The sequence below is a fragment of the Protopterus annectens genome, chromosome 5.part1, assembly GCF_019279795.1.
Source record: "Protopterus annectens isolate FY-2018-M chromosome 5.part1, PAN1.0, whole genome shotgun sequence".
NCBI lineage: Eukaryota > Metazoa > Chordata > Ceratodontiformes > Protopteridae > Protopterus > Protopterus annectens.
The window spans coordinates 350,686,937-350,709,406 of NC_056736.1; the positions used below are offsets into that span (position 1 = coordinate 350,686,937).

Sequence of the window (22,470 nt, forward strand, 5' to 3'; positions counted from 1 at the left end):
GGAGTCTTTGATAGAATGGTTGATAAGGACTGAGATAGGATATGCTATAGAAATGGCTGCAAGTCTGAGAAATTGGGGGAGTAAGTTGTCGAAGTAGGGAGAGCATAGTTTAAGTTTCTGCAAAAGGTAGTTTATATAGGCAGTGGAAACAGGTTTCAGGGAGAAGGCTGACTTTAGGCAGGTGGTGGAGAGGGGTTGTGGGTTGTTTTTGGTTGTTGTCTGGGGGGAGTTAGTTTACTGACAGAGTCTATGAAGTAATTATTTAGTAGAGTGGCGGTTTCAAGTGGCATTTTATTAGGGAAGGTGAAGGTTTTCCTGGATGGAGTATATTGTTCATAGTGTGCCAAAATTGTTTTGGGGTAGAAAACTGAGGGCTTCTTGATAGAATTTTATTTTGTCATAGATAGTATGTTTTTTAGCAAGATTTCTTAGTTATTTGTATTTAAGGAGGTGAAGAAAAGATTTTGACTTAGTCCATTGTTTCCAGGTGCTGTCTCTAAGTTTCATAGTGGAAAGGGTATCTTTAGAGAGCCAGGGAGCAGAATTAGATCTGATTCTAATTTTCTTAATGGGAGGTAGGGCATTTAGTATGTTTATTTATTTTATTTATTTATTTAGGTTTGATGACAGGGGAAGTCCACTGGGCCAAAAGGAGCTCCAGGAAGAAAAGCTCCAACCTATTAAAGTTGCATTTTAAAATTACAAATTGCATGTTACAATAAAAAAAAAAAAGATTGCCAAAGTGGCAATTGGGCAATTGGCATTGCCAAAGTGGTTAGGAAGACCTTCTACATTGCCCACCTGATCATGAAGGGATTCACATCCAGATCAGGAGAGGTCATTGTACCCCTGTACTCTTCATTTGGAATGTACCTTACCCGACACCTGCAGCAGTTGGAAAGACCCCAAAAGTTCCTCACCAAAAGGATAAAGGGGCTCAAACATATGTCATACGCTGCCCAACTGAAGAAACTCCAGCTCTATTCAGTCGCATACCGTCTGCTCAGAGGTGATCTGTGCCTGACATACAAGGCCATGTCCAACTCGGAATTAATGGACATGCTCCACCTCAAAAAATCCAAATCCACCAGAGCCACGAGAGCAAGAGACTTAAACCTCAACACGGATATAAATAGGACGTGCTGGAGGGACAGATTCATCACCCAGAGACTCCCTACACTATGGAACAGAATCCCAGTCCATGTGAGGCAGAGCCCCTCACTGACTCTGTTCAAGAGAAATCTTGACGAGTGGATGGGAGATCATAGGTTTACCCTGGGAATCATCTCTGTGTCACTGCTGGACAGAGGCACAGCAAACTAATGGGTATAGTATTCTCATCCTAAGGGGTGGTGAAAGCCACACACACTCTGGCCAGGCTTATAAATGCCCTAGGGCAGATAGCCTAGTATGAACCTATGAACCTATTTGTACATTTTTGAAGTTACGTATTGCAAGTTACAAAGGAAAAAAAACAAAGATTTGTGCAGAACAATTTAAAGACATTTCAGAGTGTGTAATACTAGAAAATACTAGAAAATTTTGGAATACTGGAAAAATTTGGAATCAACTACCTCAACACCTCACAACCCTAACATCACTCCCACTATTTAAAACTAACCTAAAACTCTTCCTATCCAACCACTGGCTCTGCTCGTGTAATAACCCTGACTAATCATCTTCATCAATAAGCCTGACTAATCATCTTAATCTTCATTTTCTTTATTCTCATTTATTTGATTCATTAACATTCCTTCTTACTTAATAAATCTAGACTACTAGATTTTCATCACCACACTTGATTCTGATACTCCCTCTACTAAATGACATATATCTTAATTTCTCAACCTCTAATGAAATTGCTTTTAGAGTAAACAATGTTCATAACTCCTATATTCTCCAGTACTATACTATTCTGTATTCAATTGACTTCACATCCTGTTGGAGAGTTACAATTCTATGTTTTTTTCTGTATATTTTTACCTGTTTAGAACTATTGTAGTAGAACATAGGCTTACAGTTATGTGTATTTTTTTGCATATTTCTTGTATAATCTAATATCTTGAATTTTTGATATTTTGCTAAAATTTTTAATCTCGTTAGTAGTATTGTAGTGGAGCTTTTCTCCTCGGGCCTCCACTGAAAATGGACATGTATCCAGTTGGACTAGCCCGGTAAACAAATGTAAAATAAAATAATAAAAATAAATACAGTATGTAATGAGCTCTAGGAGTTAAACTTTTAAATACAAGGTAACTAGCTCATAATGGTAGGCAAAACTGATCACATCAAGAGAGTACATTTGTGACAAGAGAGCTATTTGTGAGTTGACATAAAGCTACTAGTCCTTTTAGTTTAGGTGGATCATAATGCATGGAGAAAGTACAGAAGAAAAGTTATGGAGGTAAGGTACATTAGAATAGCATGAAACATAATCAGTCCCTGGCAGCAGTGAGACTTTTATGGAGCTGGGTAGAAAGAGAGTGGGTGGAGAGGGGATTCTGTTGGCGTGTGGCATGGGCATTCCCATTTGGCTGATAGGTGAGATTGTAATTGGGCTTTGAAATTGTTATGGTTAGGAAGGCTGTGTAGCAGGGAGGAGTTTGTGTCTGAGGCAGGAACTTATGAGTATTAGATAACTGGAGTGTGGGGAAGGTCCTTACGGGGGTTGGACTATAAAGCTAGAGTATTCAGGGGTGGGTGGGAATGGGTGGTAGGGTAGGGTATTGGAGTGAGCCCGAGCATAGCGATGGCAAAAGGAGAGGGTTAACATGGTTCTCAGTGTGCTGTTCTGTGAGAAAAATTTCCCATGCTATGTAAAATTACTGGGGAGGAGCCAGTGAGCAGGTAATATGCTGAGAAATAGCAAGAGCAAATAAAGCTTACTTACAAAATAAACTCCGATTGAGAGCCAGCAAGTACAGAAGTTAAAAGCTTAGTGGTGGTATAAAGTTGTTAGAGGCAAGCTTAGTGGCGGTATAAAGTTGTTAGAGGCAGTACATGAAACTGTAGGGATTAATGCTAGTTAGCAAAAATGGCAAGGGACCTAGATAAGCTGAAGTAAAGAGGCAGGGCCTTCTCAGAAATGTACTAATGGGGGCCTAAAGGGGTTCACTAGGCAGGGGAATTGGACATCTGCCTTTCCAGGTAGCGTGCTCTCTTATAGTTTGAATTAGAAACAGAGATGTTAAAACACTTTTGAAACCTGATTTATAGCATACTTTGTTACAGGAAGGTTGATAGAGTTCCTTTTAAGAGTAGTTAGGGAGTCAACTTGTGAGGGGCCACAGATTCTGTGTAGAAGACTGGGTTACAGCTAGGAAATGACTTTGGTAGAATTTGTATATATGTATCAAAGTATGAGAAAAATGCTTAGCTTCTCCATCCTTGTACCGTGTTTGGTATGTTGTCCCTTATTATTAGTGGTTCACACATGCAGCGCTCTAGGGTTTTTATGCACAGTATATACAGACCAAGTCTGTCAATTTACCAAAATAATTTTTTGTTAGTTATTATTTACGTCCTTCTTTTAAACAGAAACTTAATGTTAGAGTAGCTTTCAGGTAATGATAAGGAGACATAAAAGTACTTGCAAACACTTCAGTTGGTTTAACAATGTCTGTTACTTAACTTTATCTTATTCCTTTCAGACTTTAACCTCATTAAGTGTTTATACTTTTAGTTGACGATACAAAGTATTATACTAGTGCTCCATGTTAATAAGAACCTTCAGACTATCCCAAATGTGTACTAGATTTCATTTGTGCTGGCGTTATTACACAGTGCTATAGAACTAATCTGGATTATTTTCTAGATTCAACTAAAGCTCGTTATATTTCATTTAATTTCATACTACTGTAGTTTTCTCCAGTGGTGAGCTATCTGAGTTCACAAACTCATGATTAGTAAACTTCATGACAGACAGTCAAGGTCAAGGTCAGGTATTAGTAATTAGCTCGTGGCAGGGCTACATAATAAATCAGTCAATTATTGATGAACTGGGACAGATTAGGTATTTTGCTTTTTCACCTCCATCATTATCCTGCAGTAGTTTACAATCCAGCTACAGCAACATTTTTGCAATCCTCTGAGAAGGGTACACAACAAACATGTAACAGTGTTAAAGATGAATATGACATGAAGTGGGGTATTATTTCCCATCTTTATTTAGTACTCCATTATTACCTTAAAGGCTAGCCATGCCATGCAACAGTATTATTATGCAGTAGTTGATAATGTAAAAATCTCAATTTTGATTCTGAAATTTTCACTTGTCTTTGTGTTAAAACATGGCATCAAATGAGTACTTTTTTTTCTGTTAGCCATCAATGATGAAAACCAGCAGGTCCAGCAGTACCAGAACTTGTTAAACAAGCTTCCCAAAGTCAATAAACTGACACTACAATCCCTGATTAACCACCTTTATTGGTAAGCAAGTTTAATGTTATACATGTTTCGTTATGTACTAAGAATATTTTCTTTATGTTTCTGTAATCAAACCTGCTGCTAAATCTTCATATATTGGAAAGTAAATCATTATGCTATGATGTCATCAATAAGATCTGGTCCATTGCTTTCAATTGTTTGTTATTGTTATTGTACATTCTAAAACCTACTTTTAGAATTCTTCTATTTTAATGGTTTGTTTTCATTGTGGCTTTTTTTTCCTGTGATTTTTATCATGTGACTTATTTTGTAGCATTTAAAATTCCTGGTTGATTCATTACATTTAGTTTTGATGGAATCCTTATGTGGATGAATTCGCAGAACTTTTGCAAGTAAAGTGATTGGTATTCATTTCAAAGAGGAGAACAAGACATTAAGCAAGAGAGTTACTACACAGTATGCAAATGTTTGATGATGATATTTTCGCAATAGAAATAGAAGTAATCATCCCAAGCCAGTGAAAGACTTGATATAGTGAAGAAAAATAGAAAAGGTAATGGAAATGTTAAGCAGGTTAATTAAATCATTAGAAGATGGGATGGTGAAAGATCGGGGATGCATATATATATATATATATATATATATATATATATATATATATGTATATATATATATATATATATATAGTAATAAGATTCATGGGATATTTAGGTTGCACAAAGGGTAAACTGAAGAAAATTAGATGTGATTAATTAGGAGAATGCATAAAGTCGTATAATGCTGCACTTAATACATTTAGCAGGTTTACAGAGGTTCTCCTTACATGTAATCTTGAAAACTTTGACATACAAATTTTTTCTCCTCTCATTAGTAAGTGAGCCCCAACATTGATTTAGAAGGAAAAAAATGAGTTGTGTCACCAATTTTGAAGGAAGTTTTGGACATACAGAGATCTTTTTCCCAAGGGCATGCATAAAAGATAAAAATAATAGACAGTCCATCATGAGTAACAGTAATATCATAACTGTAGCAACAATACCGGATGAAGATTTGTATATAAGTACATACACTGTCCTTCCCCTTAAGGCTTAGTTTGGAAAATTTCTTCCATTTAATCATCAGAATATCTTGCAGATACAACACTGAAATTTTAGCAAATATCAAGTCTTACTTGAGTGCACTTTTTAATCAGACTGAAGAAGGTTGTGAAGGACTTTGCTGGTAGGGAGCATGAGACCTTTATGATCCTGCCAGTCCCATACAGACCTGAAGATTTCAGACTGAGTATGTCTTTGCATTGTGTGTCCCTGGTCCCTCGCACATTTTCTGCAGGATCTCTTTTTATTGGTTTTGGGAAATATTCCTAGATCCAAGCAGTTATCTTTCTAGTGGAAGATTGCTTTTCAGAAGATTACCAAATGGGATCACTTTTGCACCCAAAACTTTACAGAGTAAAATGAGTAGCTTTCTTAAGGATGCTGTGGTCATAACAGATGATGTTCTAGGATTTGGGCCTAATAAGCAGATGTACAATGAGAGACAGGAAATTGTACTTCAGACTGTTGAAAAATCATGGCTCAAACTTAATTTATTTTTTTTATGCATATATACATTTGGTGATCAGGATGAGCGCTGATCAAACTGGTCCATTTGCGTGGTCAGCCTGAGGTTTACAACCATATAAAGAGATAAGGCATTGCAGTAAGTTGTTTATACAGTAATTTACATCAAGAAAACAGTTATACAGCCAAGGATATAAAACAGCTATAGGATTAATGAACACAAGGTTGGTAATAATAATAAAGAGAAGCTTTCCTTTGGCAACACTGAAATTCAGTATTTTGTATATTGTATCAGTGGTGATAGAATCAAGCCAGATGCAAGTCAAAGCTGTAGCCGAGTTGCAGAGTCCTATCACTAATATGGAACTCTGGCAAATACTTGGCATGCATAAGTTTGATGTTCTTCATAATGATCACTGTTGCAATAGCCTTAGCGATATGGGTTATATGCTGTCAAGGATATAACAGCCAGCCAGCTTCCAAAGCTTCAGGGCACCTTCCATGCACCCAAAATTTTAAGCAGCTCAAGCTGAGCTGACTAAAAGGCAAGTCTGGATGTGAAACTCTTCATAGCTTTACTGACATCAAAGTGTACACTTTACAGAGGTTTTTGAGGATCGACTGTCATTTTACGGCTGTGGGACTGCCATAGTGTTTGAAAGTGTTTTTACAATATTTCTTCTGTCACAAAAAGTAACTTTTGTGTACTAGTAGTTTCATTGGCATTGTTGCTTGTTTTCCCCAGGATAGAGGCACTGTTTTCAGCTTGATCATGGAACAGATTGTCAATATCATGGTCTTTCCTGCTTCCAGACACAATAAGAAAGTTTTAAGCAAACAGCTTTTTCCACCACAGCAGGCTAGCAATTTGCCTCAGCTACAGGTAGTGACTTTACTGTGGCTATCTGTTGTACTTCAGACCACTCATCTTTTACCACAGATCCCTCTGATGTAGCACCTACAGTCACTATGAACCATGGGTTAGCTACATCATCTGCAGCTCTTGGGGTCCACTCAGTGGGCAAGGGAAACTACTCTTCTCAGTCCTGGGAAAGAGAACAGGGAAGGTATCCTTCTTGTGTCAGAAAGCTGTGCCTATCCATGAGGAAGCAGCATCTACCATTAGTAACACAGTTGGCCCCATTGTTCCTGTCAAAAGAAACAGAAATTCAAGCAAGTATCTACTCCTACTCAAATGTCATTGAATAGGAGTAGTTTACTGGGACTGGCTCAGGTTTTGTTTCAGACTATTGATCCTTCTTGTACTGTAGTTTCCAGTAAAAGAAAGATGGATGCCTTCTTTCCTGAAGAGATTTGAGATTCTGAATCTGAACAGGAAGATGCAGAGACAGATTCAGGGTTTTATCCTCAGATTTGTGATTTAGACTCAGAGGAGACCTCTCTTTCTGATTATCCTTATAGGGGGTTCTCTTTCTCTGAGACTGTTGCTAGAATGTCCCAGTGTTTTCAGTGGTAGAAAACTGTAATCAGTTGTTACAGAAGGATTTTCCAGTACCTGCACCCATTTCTCCTGTCCTATCTCCTTCAGATGATGTATGCCTTACTGCCTGCAATTTTCCTGATAGTTATCCAGCTTTCCTAAAAAAGGCAGATAGGATGTATAAAGTTAATCAGGTTTGTAAATTTTTATAGACTATTCCAAAACCTGACCCAGCAGCTATAGCCTTAGTTAGCTCCTCAGCTGACAAACATTCACTTAATTCCAGTCCTCGTCTTTTTAATAAGGATGGGAAAATTATTTATAGGTATGGAGAAAAAAGTGTATACTTGTGCAACTCTGAATTTCAGAATTTTAAATTCTCAGGCTCATATGTTAAAGTTTATTTTGACATATTGTGAAAATATGAGTAATGTTTTATCTACAGTTTCTTCTTGTGAATAACAATTTTGCTTTAAATAACTTAGTTTCTTCTATTGCACAAGTCATTACTCATTGTTTGAAGTGTGCATATGACTACTGATACTTCTTCCAGGGCTATGGCCACTGGTATGGCTTAAAGGTGGTCTGTTTGGCTGCATTCTCAGAACCTTTCAGATGATGTTAAAATGAGACTTTAAATTCTCCCTTGGGTAGAGATTTAGTGTTAGTGTTAGTGATCAAAAAGTGTGATGAAAGGGGCAAGCTGATCCAGGGAATCTTTAAGATTTTGCATTTCTCCTTTTCCAAATTGTTAAATAGATTTTCTTTCTCCTTCTCCACTTTTGGCAAAAAAAAAAAAAAACAGAATAAACAGTCTCAACAGAATTCAGGTAAACAGATGTTTAAGAGGAAGTGGCAAGGAAGTTCCAAAAAGAAGTCTCCAACCTCACAAAACCAAGGGAATTCCAACAAGTCTGAATGATTGTTCAAGAGACCTTGTGACCCTCACCCACCATGGCCCTCATTCTCTTCTAGAATGTCTGACTCTCCATTTTTTTCTTTGGCAACAGATTGTTTCAAACAAATGGGTTCTGAAAATTATTCATCACTGTTACAGATGGCAGTGGGGGGAGGGGGTCTTCCCTCATCCTACAGATCAGACTAATTTGTTTCCGCCTGATGTTCTTCGTGTTTCACTGTTGCAGTCATTACCATTGGGTTAGCCTGCTCGCAGGCTACCCTCAGTCGGCCTGAATTCCACAGTCTAGGTCCGACGTCGGTTGCTCTCGCCTCTTCCCTGACATCAGTGCTCCAGGGGTATAAAAGATGCAGCTGATGCCATTTTCCTCAGTCTTTCTTGCCGCACGGTGCTCGAAGCAAAAGCAGTTCGCAAGTGCCGGTCGGCCGACTCCTGAGATTTCAAATTCGAATTTCAGATCCGAAGTCTTCATTAAAGCTAAGTACCCCATGGGGGAAACTTTTTTCTTGCTCCAGACCAATGTCAGAAAAAGTTAATAATTGTATTTGTTGTGGGAAGCAAATACCTCATAAGGACTTTCATTCTTACTGTATTGCTTGCTTAGGCCCTGACCACAACGTTGTTAGTTGTCGGTTTTGTGCTAGATTCAACAAACGCACTATTAAGCGTCGGTACGATTTTGCATTCCATTACTTTGGCAGAAGATTTAATTATATAATGCCATCGGTGCAGCCGACTACTGGAGTTTATAAAAAGCGCAAAGAAAAAGAAAAGGACAGGCATCCGCGATCCAAAACCGATGATGAGGCTTCCGCTGGGCCTGTCGCCGGTTCGCCGGTTCTCAGTGAGGCGCTTTCGCAACCCCTGACTCTCACTACCTCAGAGCCACAGGCCGCTTCTGACTCCCACATGGAGCCAATTAGGCCGCTGGAAACTCAAGGTATTGGACTCTTGGAAACTATTCCCTCAGATCGGTCTAGAGCCGCTGAGCAGGCATCGGCTTCTGAGGGTGTTTTCAGGCCTACGCAGTTATATGTGAAACCTACTTCAGCTACAAAGGTAAAGACTAAAGCATCTTTAAAGACAAAGAAACAAGTACAGCGTTCTCCTGGACAGGCCACCATGCCTAAAAAAACAGATGCTTAAAATGGCCGAAGACATAATTACTTTGATCAGGGGTTCCAATCCCCCTCCTGATAAGAGGCCTAGGCAAGAGACAGAATATGAATGTTCAGACCAAGTTTCCATTTCCTCTGATTCCTCCTCTGAACAGGAATATTCTATTCCTCCCTATGAGGATTCTGATGCTGAAGAATCTATCCCTTCAGCCTCTCCTCCTGAGGATTATTCTTTTGGGGAGACACTGCATACTATGAGGGAGCATTTCCACTGGGAGAGCCAAAATTATTCAGAATCTAAGAAAAGGCTCAGAGACTTCCTTTTATTGCCTCAGCACAGACCCCTTGCTATCCCACCTGTTTTAGACATTGTAGATGATGTATTTTCAGAGTCCAGTCTGTCTCCAGACACTTTACCACCAGTCCCTGTTAAGCCAGACAGATACTACAGGGTGCCTGACTCTCATAAATTTCTTTATAAAAACCCTGCTGCTGTCCCAGAAACCATCTCTCAGGGTCCCAAAGGGGTCAGGGCTTCCACTGGAAAAAACCCTATCCCCTCTGATAGGGATTCTAGGGCCCTGGACAGATGGGGTAAAAAGATTTATACTTCTGCTACCTTGGCTGTAAGAGCTTTATATTGCCAATTTCATATGCTTAAATATCAGCAATATCTTATGTCACTGCTTAAACAGAAAATGTTAACAAATTCAGAATGTGCTGAAAACAAAGAAATGCAGGATTTATTGTAAGCAGCTGAACAAGTTGGAAAGCATACTTTGCAATGTGATCAAGAATGTATCATCACAAACCCAGTTGGAAGCACAAACTCTGTTTAATGAAATAAAGAAAGCAATCCACATTAACGCATAGCACACACAAAAAACGTTTTCGTCTTCAACTTCATCAGATGGCTAAAACAACCCACACTTCCCATTTAAATACAACTTCGTCCCCTCAGACATCCAATAAAAAAACAGAAGTAATTAATAGGTACCAAATGCTCTTCTAAAAAAATAAATATGTGTGTATGTGTGTATAAAACACTAAAATACATGAGTTTCACCAATATTGAAACAATACATTGCATTTCCCATAAATATTCTACACTTCACATAAATATCTAAGTATTAAAAAACATTTAAAAACCACTATTAAATTTTGATCCAAAACATAAAATAATAAAAATGACCTTGGGCTCCCTCTTGTGTCATAAGTATTGTTCAAAAGTATGTATGTTAAAAGACAATTACAGTTTGGCAGATCTTAATTTCAATACTGGCGCTAAGGAAATCATATCATTTAGGCCTGGAGATCTATTAGCTTCCAAAATTAGCTGCCAGTATAGTTCTCTGTACTCAACCAGGGTCTCCCACATGCCACCCCTCGGATCCAAGGGAACTACCTCAAGTACAAAAAACTGAAATCCTTTTGTTTTGCATGTCAAACTATGTTTATACAATGCATTGTTTTCACATTTGTTCCTAATATCATAAAGATGTTCGTAAATTCTCTGTTTTAATTTTCTCTCAGATTTACCTACGTAAAAGGATTCACATTCCTTACAGGTAACTAAATATATAATCCCCTTGGTGTCACAATTAACATAGGTGTGTAACAATACTTTTCTTCTCCTAGCTTCCAAATAAAAGGAATCACCAGTTTTAAGGTAGGCACAATAATTACACCTACCACATTTGTACAACCTTTTCTTCACCCTAGTGGACTTACCTTCCTTAAATTTATTGGAGCCCCTTTCTAAAAATTTTTTTATAGTACTCCCCCTACGGTAAATGTGTGTTAAAGGTTTGCCAAAAATATATTTCAAATCCGAACCCTTAGAAAAATTATCCCAATCCCTATCTATTATCCTTCTCACAACACCAGACTGACCATCGTAGGTGGTGACAAACCCTGAGTTAAACTCTTTGCCTAACCCAGTACTCGGCTTTTCATCTTTCCCTTTTTGGGGAGATATTTTCCCCAAAATAGGGGCAAATCTACCCTTCCTTTCTTCCCATACTTCTTTCAATATTTTATCAAACAATTCACCGGGATACCCTCTATTTAAAAATAACTCTTTCAATTTCATCACTTCGCCTGTAAAAGTTTTATTATTTGAGGTCATCCTACACATTCTAACAAGTTGCCCTTTCATTACCCCCTTCTGCTGATGTAGCGGATGGGCACTAGCAAAATGCAGATACGAGTTTGAGAAGGTTTCCTTTCTATGAATCCTGGATACAAAATTTCCATTGTTTTTCTCAATATTTACATCTAAATAAGTTAACTCATGATCATTGAATTTGTAGGTGAAATCAAAAAATTCACTTGTACCTTTAAGGTATTCAACAAATTCATCAAAGTTATTTAGATTCCCTCTCCATAAAAAAATAGGTCATCTAAAAACCTTCCATATAGTGTCCAATAACATTTATAAGGGGACTTTAACAAGTATTCATTTTCCCAATAGGCCATAACTATATTAGCATAAGTAGGGGCACAGTGTGCCCCCATGGCCACTCCTTTTTCTTGCTTAAAATATTCTCCTTGAAAAAAGATAAAATTATTTTTTAACACCAATTCCATTAATACCAAAATTGTCCTAAACTCATTTTGGGTAATTTCCTTGTATCCAGTCAACATCTCCTCAAACCATTCCATACCAACATCGTGTGGTATACTGGTAAACAAATCAACTACATCCAAGGTCCCAAAAGCCAGTTCATCATCATGCAAATTAGGTTGTAATTTCTTCAAAAAATCCCAGGAATCCTTTAAAATGTTAACATTGTTCAAGACTAACCCTTTCACTTTCACATCAACAAACTTTGCTAAAGGTGCTGTTATTGACCCATTTGCGGACACTATAGCTCGCAAGGGAGGGTCGTTGATGTCCTTATGTACTTTTGGGATCCCAAAAATAGAAGGAACCTTAGGCTTCTCAACATTTAAATAGTGGTAGGTTTTAATGTCAATTAGTCCATCCATTAATAAATCATTTAAGGCAACCTGAATTTTCCTATATGCTATGTTGATTTCATTCAAGGAAATTCTAGAATATTTGTTAGTGTCATTCAATAATTCCATCATTTTGCCCTCATAGTGAATGTGATCCATAAGGACAACCCCCCCACACCTTTGTCTGGTTTCATTACTCTTAAGTTACCATTATTACTCAAATCTTTTAAGGCCTGATTTTCATTTGTTGTCAAATTTGGATACACAAAATTGTGTTTCAAACCACACCTTAGTTCTTTTTCTACCTTTAACTCAAAGTTCCTCAATTGGGGGTGTAGAGGTGGATTAAAAGTACTGCTACATGCCAAACTGTGTTGGTTAAAAGTAGTTCCTTTTCCATTAAAAAATATTTCCAAGTTTTTCTTTCTCAAAAACATTTTCACATCCACTAATAATTTAAACATATTAGTTCTCTGTCTAGGTATAAACCCAAACCCCTTGGAAAATAAATCAAAAAGTGTCCTATCCACAACAATATCAGAATAGTTAAAAATGTTAAAATCTTTGTAAGACCATTTGTTACCCTCCTGCGTAATAAGCTCAATTAATTCCATCTCTTTTCCTTCCTCTCCTGATGTCCCCAACCCCTGCCCCTGTAGTTTTTTGTATTATACACTACAGGTTCTTTTTCCATCAATCTTTCAGATCTCCTGAGTGGAGGAAATTCAGGACATTCCTGCTCATTTTCATGTACAAACACTTCGTCATGTGTCACCACATCATAAAGTTCTCTACCCCAACGAGACTTTCCTTGATTAGCCCAACTTTTAGGCCTGGGGTATTGCGTTTTGTTTTTATATTCTTTAGTGTCCCTCTCAATTTTCCCCACCTTCCTATTCTGCACTTCAGTACATTTAAATTCTATATTTCTAAGTAATTTTTGATATTTAATTTTTTCTTCCTCCACTTTGAACAACAAATCACTAGTAATACCCTTGTTCACCCTTTCTATTTTCTCATGCAATTTCTCCATCTCACCCACATTGTTTTTTATAATAGCTCGCATGATGTCAAAGCCACACTGATCAAATGCTTTCAGTAAATTAAAATGAAAGTCCGTACCCTCAACAACATTGTTTGGGTACTTGCAAACTCTCAGTCCTTTTGGCACAATTTTTAAATCCAAACAATACTTTAAATAAGAGTTGTCCATGTCCAACATCTTGTATTTGTGTAAGTAGTAGTCCAAGTCGTTTAACATGTTGGAAAAACTTCTGTTGCACACAGAATTTGAAAGTTTCCTTCCAAATTCAAATTTGATGTTAAGAATGTCACTAAAATGTCTACCAGTACCTGTAGGAACAGTTCCGATAATCTGCTCTGTCCCTGAATCCAGTCGGTTATTCCTTGCTCTGGTACCCTCTGGTGGTAAATCCTCTCTGTCGTTGACAAAGGTAGTGCGTGGAAAACCGTCTAAACTATCCAAACCTCCATTATCTGGTACAGAATACTCTCGCTCATGCTGAGAAACGCCAGCGACCATACTTCCACGAGCCTGGTGCGTCTTGGCCACTTCCTGGTTGTGTAGTCCCGGAATTGATGATAGCAGCGTTGCCATGGATTGGCTCACCGGAGTCAATAGTCCCACCAGCTGCGTCAATTGTCCTGTGAGCTTCCAAAGCTCACCAGTTTCAAAGCCCTTTTGGCTCGATTCCGATGCCATGTCCAACAAGGTAAGATCCAAAAAAAAAACTAGTAACCAAACAAAGGATCGATGATACTAGTAAAGCCAGTAACCAAGAATGTATCACCACAAACTCAGTTGGAAGCACAAACTCCGTTTAATGAAATAAAGAAAGCAATCCACATTAATGCATAGCACACACAAAAAAACGTTTTCATCTTCAACTTCATCAGATGGCTAAAACAACCCACACTTCCCATTTAAATACAACTTCATCCCCTCAGACATCCATTAAAAAAACATTTTGAACAAAATAGATGCTAGCTGTTCAAAATGCCCTAACAGCCTTCAAGGACCTACTTCATCCTGGACAACTACTGATGAAGACAGACAACACCACGGTCATGTGGTATATAAACAAGCAAGGGGGCACACATTCTTACTCCATTTGCAGACTAGCCATGACTTTGTGGGACACAGCATTGACTTACCAAGTACATCTGCAGGCACAATTCCTGCCAGGAAGGGAAAATACTCTGGCAGACGAACTAAGCAGAAACCTCATGTATCTCCACGAGTGGCAGCTGGATCCACAAGTCTTCAGCATGATAACAAGGAAATGAGTATGCCCGGACATAGATCTATTGCCTCCCCTCACAACTACCAACTAAAAAGATTCTGCACAAGAACTTATCACAGACAAGCATGGAAAGTGGACACCCTGTCTTTCAGCTGGAAAAACCTATCAGTGTATGCCTTTCTCCCACTGCCTCTCCTCCCCAAGGTACTCCTAAAGGTCAGACAGGAGAAGCCAAAGATGATACTGATTGCCCCAGACTGGCCCCGCCAGTACTGGTATCCAGTCCTAAGGAACTTGTCTCAATACCCACCTTGGACCGTACCTCAAATACCTCAACTACTCTCCCAGCAAAACAATAAGATCCTGCACAGCCAACTCAGGACTTTAAACTTGGCAGCATGGCGGATAATGTAGTCATACAAAACTCACCTCTCAGTAAAGCAGTGATGGATGTCATTTTGGAAGCCAAAAGGCCTAATACTAGAAAATCTTATGCTGCAAAATGGAAGAGATTCAGTGCTTGGAACCAGGCACAAGGAACTGATGCAGCTGTGCCAAATATTCCTCAGATTTTGCAATACTTAACTGAGATGCTGGACAAAGGCCTATCTTTTTCATCTATTAAAATTCATGCCTCTGCCATTTCAGCTCATTACAATACAGAGCCACTGATCTTTTCTCATCCCTTTTTAAAACAGTACCTCAGAGGAGCCAAAAATTTAAGGCCTCCAAGGAAATCACCAATGCCTGCATGGGACCTCAACTATGTCTTGGAAAAACTCACCCTGCCTCCTTTTGAGCCAGCTGCTACTGCTGATATAAATTTTTTATCTTGGAAGACAGCTCTGCTCCTAGCAATAACTTCTGCAAGATGAGTTTCAGAGCTACTGGCACTCATGGCTGTGGAACTTTTATCATTTTTTTATCCAGACCGGGTCTCTCTGATGACAAACCCAACAGTTATGCCTAAGGTGGTGTCCAGTGTGGCTCTAAAACCAAACTATTCATCTGCCAACTTTTTATCCAAATCTACAGAACAAGGGGGAAAAAATTCTGCATTCTTTGGACGTACACATACAGCTTAGATTCTACTTGGACAGAACCAAAGTTTTCAGAAAGACAGAGCAATTACTAGTGGCATATGCTGCAGAATCACAAGGAAAGGCTATCTCAAAGCAAATTATTTCAAAGTGGATAGGCCACTGCATTCATTTCTGCTATTTACACCATGGAAAGCCAGTGCCTAAGGGCATTAGGCCACATTCAACCAGAGCTGCAGCCACTTCAGCAGCCTTTCTCAGGGGAGTACCAACCAAGGACATTTTAGAGGCCGCTACTTGGAGTTCAGTGCACACCTTTACAAAGCACTATCATCTGCCACTCTATTCTAAATCCTGGGCAGGCTTTGCCACTGCAGTTCTGCAGGGACTCATAGCCACTCCTAATGCTGTTTAGCTCCAGCCTCCCAACCATAGCTTTGGGATTCTACCCAAATGTAATGACTGCAACAGTGAAACATGAAGAACATAGTACAGTTGTGTACACTTACCATAAATGTAGATGTTCGAGTGTATTCACTGTCTCAGTCCAGGTTACCCACCCACCATCCCCCTTTCTTCTGATGGAACCTATCCTACCTTCTCTGATTTATACAACCTCTGTGGTGCATTTGCTTGTAGATGCAGGTAAAGTTTATATTGGTGCATGTATTTTTATATATATATAAATTTTGGCTACCCTTTTAGGGGGCACCTGACATTTGGGGCAAGAAAAACTAAAAAAAATGGCGTCGGCCGCTTCTTTTATACCCCTGACGACCTGATGTCAGGGATGGGGTGACAGCAGCTGATGCAGGACCCAGGACTTTGGAATTCAGGCCGACTGAGGGCAACCTTTCACAGGATTAACCAAATGTAATGACTGCAACAGTGAATACACTCGAACATCTACATTTATGGTAAGTGTACACAACTATACTTTCTCTGCCTTATCCTTTGGACTATCCACTGCACCAAGAGTGTTAACAAAGTATCTAGCTTCAGTTATAGATCATTGTAAGTTACAAGGTATCCACATTTTTCCATATTTAGATGACTTGCTTATCTTTGCCAAGTCTTTTTCAAAATGTCAGGAATTTCTCTCTTGGGTGAGAGATATTTTACGCAAGCTGGGATTCCAAGAGAACATTTAAAATTCTTTCTTTCTTGATTCCCTTACACAGGATTGTGCTCCTGGGATATCAACTAGATGCCTCAGTTCAAAGAGATTTCCTTTCACAGGAAAAAAATTGATCTTTATTTAAATCTATTTTTAAGGTTTTCCTCTGACTTGTCACTGTGAAGGAGCACATCAGGATTTTGGGTCTCATGGCATTTATGATTCACATGGTATTCCTGACAAGACTCTTCATGAGAAGGATAGAGTGGCATCTGAAATCTGTTGAGTCCCAACACCTTTTATCTTTTCAGATACCGGTACTGGGGTTTGTCAGAAGAGAAATCTAATGATAGAGACAGCAGGTATCCTTAAATGAAGGTTCCCCCTTCTCCCTCTCTGCCCCAAAGAAGTCAGTCACCACAGATGCTTCAGACTTGCCTGGGGAGCAGTTTCAGGAGTGATAAAAGTGCAGGGGGTATGGGTCACCAAGGATAGTGCAAGCATATAAATGTCAAGTAGATGCTTCCCCTGATCAAGGCACTCAGTTCTCTGAACCATCTTTGTTCCCCAGGACCTCTTCAAGTGGTTACAGAAAATACTGCAGTGATGTGGTACATGAACAAGCAAGCAGGAATCAGGTTATACCCTCTTTGCAGCTTATCCATGTAAGTTTGGTATGTAGCTTCACAGTACAGTCTCACTGTACAGGCAGTTGGGTAGCAGACAAACTGAACAGGACCAGGGCAGACCCTCAGGAATGGAAAGTAGGTCTGGGGGGCTTCCAAGATTTGACCTATCTGTGGGGAATTCCTCAAATAGAACTATTTGCCACCTGCCTGAACAATCAACTGGAAAAAAATTCAGTTCCAGGACTCCATGCAAGGCATGGAAGACAGATGCCTTTTCTTTTCTTTGGATAGGAATGTTTATGTATGCATCTCCACCCTTTCCACTAATATCCAGGGTACTTCTGAAGATTCAGAAGGAATCCCCCAAGATCATGTGGTGGCTTCCTTCTGGCCTTGGCAACCATAGTTCTCCCTTTTTGGGACAGGGGCAATTACCACAAGCTTCCTCACATAATGTGTCATAACATCCCTGTATTCTTCCCTTATAAAGCCAATTATTGAGTAATATGCCCCCTTCGGCATGTACCTCGCAAAACACATGCAGCAGCTGGAGACACCACAGAGGTTCCTCACCAGAAGAATCCAGGCTGTCAAACATCTACCCTACACAGATAGGCTAAAAGCCCTGTCCCTCTTCTCAGTTTCATACAAACTCCTCAGATGTGACCTCTGTCTGGCATACAAAGCAATCTCAGACCCCTCTTGATGGGACAGCTGCATATCCGTAAGTTAAGCTGCACTCGAGTAAACCGCACATGCAACCTCAACTTGGTCTATGACATCAGTATGACTTGTTGGGGGGAGAGATTTGTGTCCCAGAGACTCCCCCATCTGTGGAATAGACTCCCTCAGTCCCTCTACATGTCAGACAGAGTACCTCATAATCCCTTTTCAAGTGTAACCTGGTTAACTGGATGGGAAACAGAAAATACATCCCTGGGATTCCACCTGTGTCCCTGCTGGATAGGGCTTTGGGTGCTGACTTGTTTAAACATGGGCTAAACTCTTGGCTAAGCTTATAAGGGCCTCAGGGCCAATAGCCTAGTAACTTCCTATGATCTACTCATGCAAGAACAGTGTTGTATGATACTCCCCAATATCAATCATCTTCAACTGACTGCCTGGATGACAGGGTCTTAATTCTTTTTAGGCACCTATTTTCTGAGGACGACATACCTCCCAACCATTCCGAATTACTCAGTTTTTACCGTGTTTTGGAGTCCAAATAATGGGGTGCCATGATTCCCGTGTGCCACCCCTTAATTTTTGAATTTCCTGGGGTTTTTTTTCCGGCTTTTTGAACTGATGTCATCATGTGCGTGATGATGTCAGCTCCGTGAAACACCCTGCCAGCCTGTCGGAATTGAGCTCAATAACGTTTGTGCATTTCCGGCTGTGAGGGAATGGAACAAGGGTTCCTTAGCTGTTAATGGGCAGCTGCAAACCTTTCGGGAATGGAAAAAGCCGCGGAGAGGCTGTTAGCAGGAATGATGGTTCTGGGAAGCCGCAACAAATTAATGGACTACAGAGGTATTTAGTTTTTATGATGAGAATGAAGGAGCAAAGCTTGGACTGCAGAGTTAGTTTTTTTATGATGAGATGATTTGCCTGCCTAATTAAATTAGTTGTGCATGTTTCCCTACATAAGCCATTAGATTTAACACCAAATTTCATCAAAATGACATTAAGCAGGTGTCCCAATACTTTTAATTTACCTTATAAACACAGCAACAAGGTGGCGTAGTCTATGTTCTCGCAGTCAGAGCTCCAGAGTTCAAATGTATCTTCCGTCCAGTGCCTGTGTGATGTGGAGTTTGCATGTTCTCCTTCTGTCTATGCAAAGTTTATTCTGATTTCCTCCCACATTCAAAAAACAAGTACATTGACACACTGCTGTGATGAAATTGCCCAAAACAAGAAATGCAAAGGAACACAATGTCGATCCGTTTTCCATAATATATCACCACTGATGGGATTTTATTTTAGTGAGTTATGGCAGTTATGCTTTTCCATGAGAGATTCCCCCTTCCTCCTTGGGTTAGCACAACCCTGATGTTGGCATGTATAAGTTGGGGGGGTGCAAAAGGATTGGAATTTGATTTTTCACCTCTCTGTATTTCAGGGATTAGTTTCCTTCTTTTGTTTCCTTGGCATTCTGACATTCGAGATTCTGCAATACAGCTAAAAAAAGTGGTGGATGATTGATTGGCTGTTGTGGTCCTGGTGACAGCTAAAACGGCTTACAAACCACTCACTTACCCGGTTAATAAATGCAAAATAAATAGAAAGGACTGAACATATTGTGATACGAGCACCTCCTCAGAATCAGCCATGGACCCAAGAACACATTTAGGAGCCCGAATAATGCCATAAAGGGCACAAATGTGCCTAAACCATGTATGTCTGTTTTGGGAGGAGGAGCAGCTCGTGAGAATTCAACTCTGTTTTGCCACTTGTAACATGGAAGGTACCACATAAAGTAATTTCAGTGTCAAACTGTATTTGTTTGTTTGTTTGTTTTAGGCATTTGTTAAGCTATAAATGCCCCTTTTCAGGAGCAGGGTCTACTTAAGTGACTTGTTCAGAGTCACTCGTAGACAAATGAAAATGGAAATAATTAACCCTGTACCTTGAATACAGGAAGCAACTAAGTAAACAGCCCATAATGTTTAATTAACGATGTTTATGCATAAAATATTTTTATATTTAGGTCTTGTGCTGCTACTTAAAACATTATGTAATTGTCATTTTCGACCTATTATGAAAGACAAAGTGTTTTTTATTTATTACAAGTTACAATGGCTGTGGGATTTCACCCCACTGCTGACTTTCATTCAGGAAATCAAACTCATAAAGTCATAAATGTATCTCAAATAATTCAAGTTTGTTCGACATGGACTTGTCTTGGTTTGCAATAAGACCCAATTACACAAAGCAGCAGCAGGCAATAGGAGACCCACCACAGCTTTTCAGTTCCAGGGGGTCTTCAGCTCCAGAAACTGCTTTTTTCAACACTGACAACATGGACATATGATAAGGGCAATTTATTTGGGAGGGGGGAGCTGTTAATGAAACATTATCAATAAACTCTGCCAAGTAATTAATGCACAAACAAATAACTGCCTGTAGAGCTTTAGATGAACCAGCCCTTCACTAGACTGAGAAATTATTTTAATAGTCCAAATCAAAATAGCTTTACAACACTCATTCAAACCTGCATTTAATGCATAAATGGCACCATTTTATATTTGCAAGCCATACTATAAACAACCAGCCTTAATTTTGCATGGATTATTATCTGGTGTAAGCAGTTACTATTATGTTAAAGTATGTTATATTAAATACATGCATAATAATCTGTTTAAACTACAGACATCATGTTAGTCTAATAGACAGCTAAATAAGTGGGAACATGAATGAAAACAAGCAGCTGCATGTATAGCACCTCCATTATTGCAAGGTCACTGCTAAAGGTTTCTCTTATAATTTATACAATGTTATTAGTTGTATAAGTTCATTATCTCTGCTTTTGGTGTAAGGTCAAATTTTCTACTTTAAGCATCTCCTTAAAGTATGCCTTTAGTGAGCAATATGCAGCAACAAATTATTCCATTTATGTACACATCATTAACCTTCATGGAAGGGATGCTTAGCCAGAAATGGGGAGGAAAGGTAAAAACTTGGAAGCACTTGCAGTATTTTTTGTAAACCTGCAAAATGTTATCACCTTAAATAATGGCGTCTGTCTGTGCCACTGCTTAATGTAAACACAAGAAAAAAATTTAATTCAACCTAAGGTAATACATTTGCATTTAATTAAGAAGATAAGTATGTGTGTATGTTTCAAACCCTGTACCTTGGGTACAGGTAACAAGAGCCTAAAGTCCCTACCCACCACTCTTGCTTCTCCGCTGTCTGCAGTGGAAAATGTGTTTTCTTTGGAATGCTGGAAAATGCCCTTGTGCATGATGTTTTCTCACGTTTGTGCCTCAGTGGAAAGAGCATAAAATATCATTAGCCCAAATTCAGGAACAGAAAATCAGAATTTTGTTATGTGCTGCATTATAAGAAAAATATTTTTAAACTAGTACAGCCAAAACGTAATCTTTATCCACCACTGGCCAAATGCATTTTCTTTGGATGTGGAGTGGGTTTCAATGCTGTTTCAATGAATGTGAGTTTCAAGGGCAGGGAAGTTTTAATGCTAAGTCTGTTTTCATTGTGAGACAGTATTGCTTTATTTAGCAGATGTCTATTAGTGTTTGTGCATTGTGATATAAAATGTAAAAATAAAATCCAAATAATCATTGTAGAAGTAAAGCAGTATGCACATTAGTGTTTTATGGTAAATGTGGCAAATAGACAGGTAATGGGACATTGGAATGGCTGCAGGGGGACTCTGGTGCCATATTTTGGTTGTCTGTTCTTCAGTTTGAAAGTTGGTATCCCACAATTCCATCAGAGTGGGCAGGGTTACATAATTGTGTATGCAAATGATATGTTAATCAGCATACAGATTTGTTGTACCTATTTTTCATGGGCCTTGTCCAGATTTTTGATGTTTCCAGGTTGAGAGGTATGGAGGATGAGCATCAGGTACTAATGGAGGCAAGAAAACCTGCTACTAGAAAACCATATATTAATAAATGGGAAAGGTTTTCTAGTTGGTGCCACCAACATATCCAACACTCATTCAGGGCTAGCTGTCAAAACATGTACTGGCCACTGATTCTAGGCATACATTTAAATTTCTTGTTATTGGTAGAGTCTTTGAGACTATAAGGGGTGGAGATATAAGGAATCAAACTTAACAGATGGAAGCTAAATGGATTATCAGACTTGGGGAGTTGGGCATGGATTGAATGAGTTTGTACCCACTAAACCCAAACTGAAGTCATGACCACTAGCCAGATGAGAGTATTTGCCTTTGTATCTGCAATTATATATGTTTGTTTTCTTGTTAGCTAATCAGTATTTTTACCTGCTTATAGGAAGTTTTATAAAAAAAATTGTATATAGTTTTCATGGTGTAT

General features: G+C 39.0%; 1 protein-coding gene across 6 annotated transcripts in view; it reads left to right on the forward strand.

The window, feature by feature from the left end:
- The window catches only part of ARAP1 (ArfGAP with RhoGAP domain, ankyrin repeat and PH domain 1), a 2,759,262-nt gene that overhangs the window by 2,239,167 nt on the left and 497,625 nt on the right, over positions 1-22,470 (forward strand). For all 6 annotated transcript variants that reach the window (XM_044073028.1, XM_044073030.1, XM_044073029.1 and 3 more), the window contains one exon: positions 4,323-4,428. In XM_044073028.1, the coding sequence (XP_043928963.1) occupies positions 4,323-4,428 (106 nt within the window). The remainder of the gene's footprint in view (positions 1-4,322; positions 4,429-22,470) is intronic.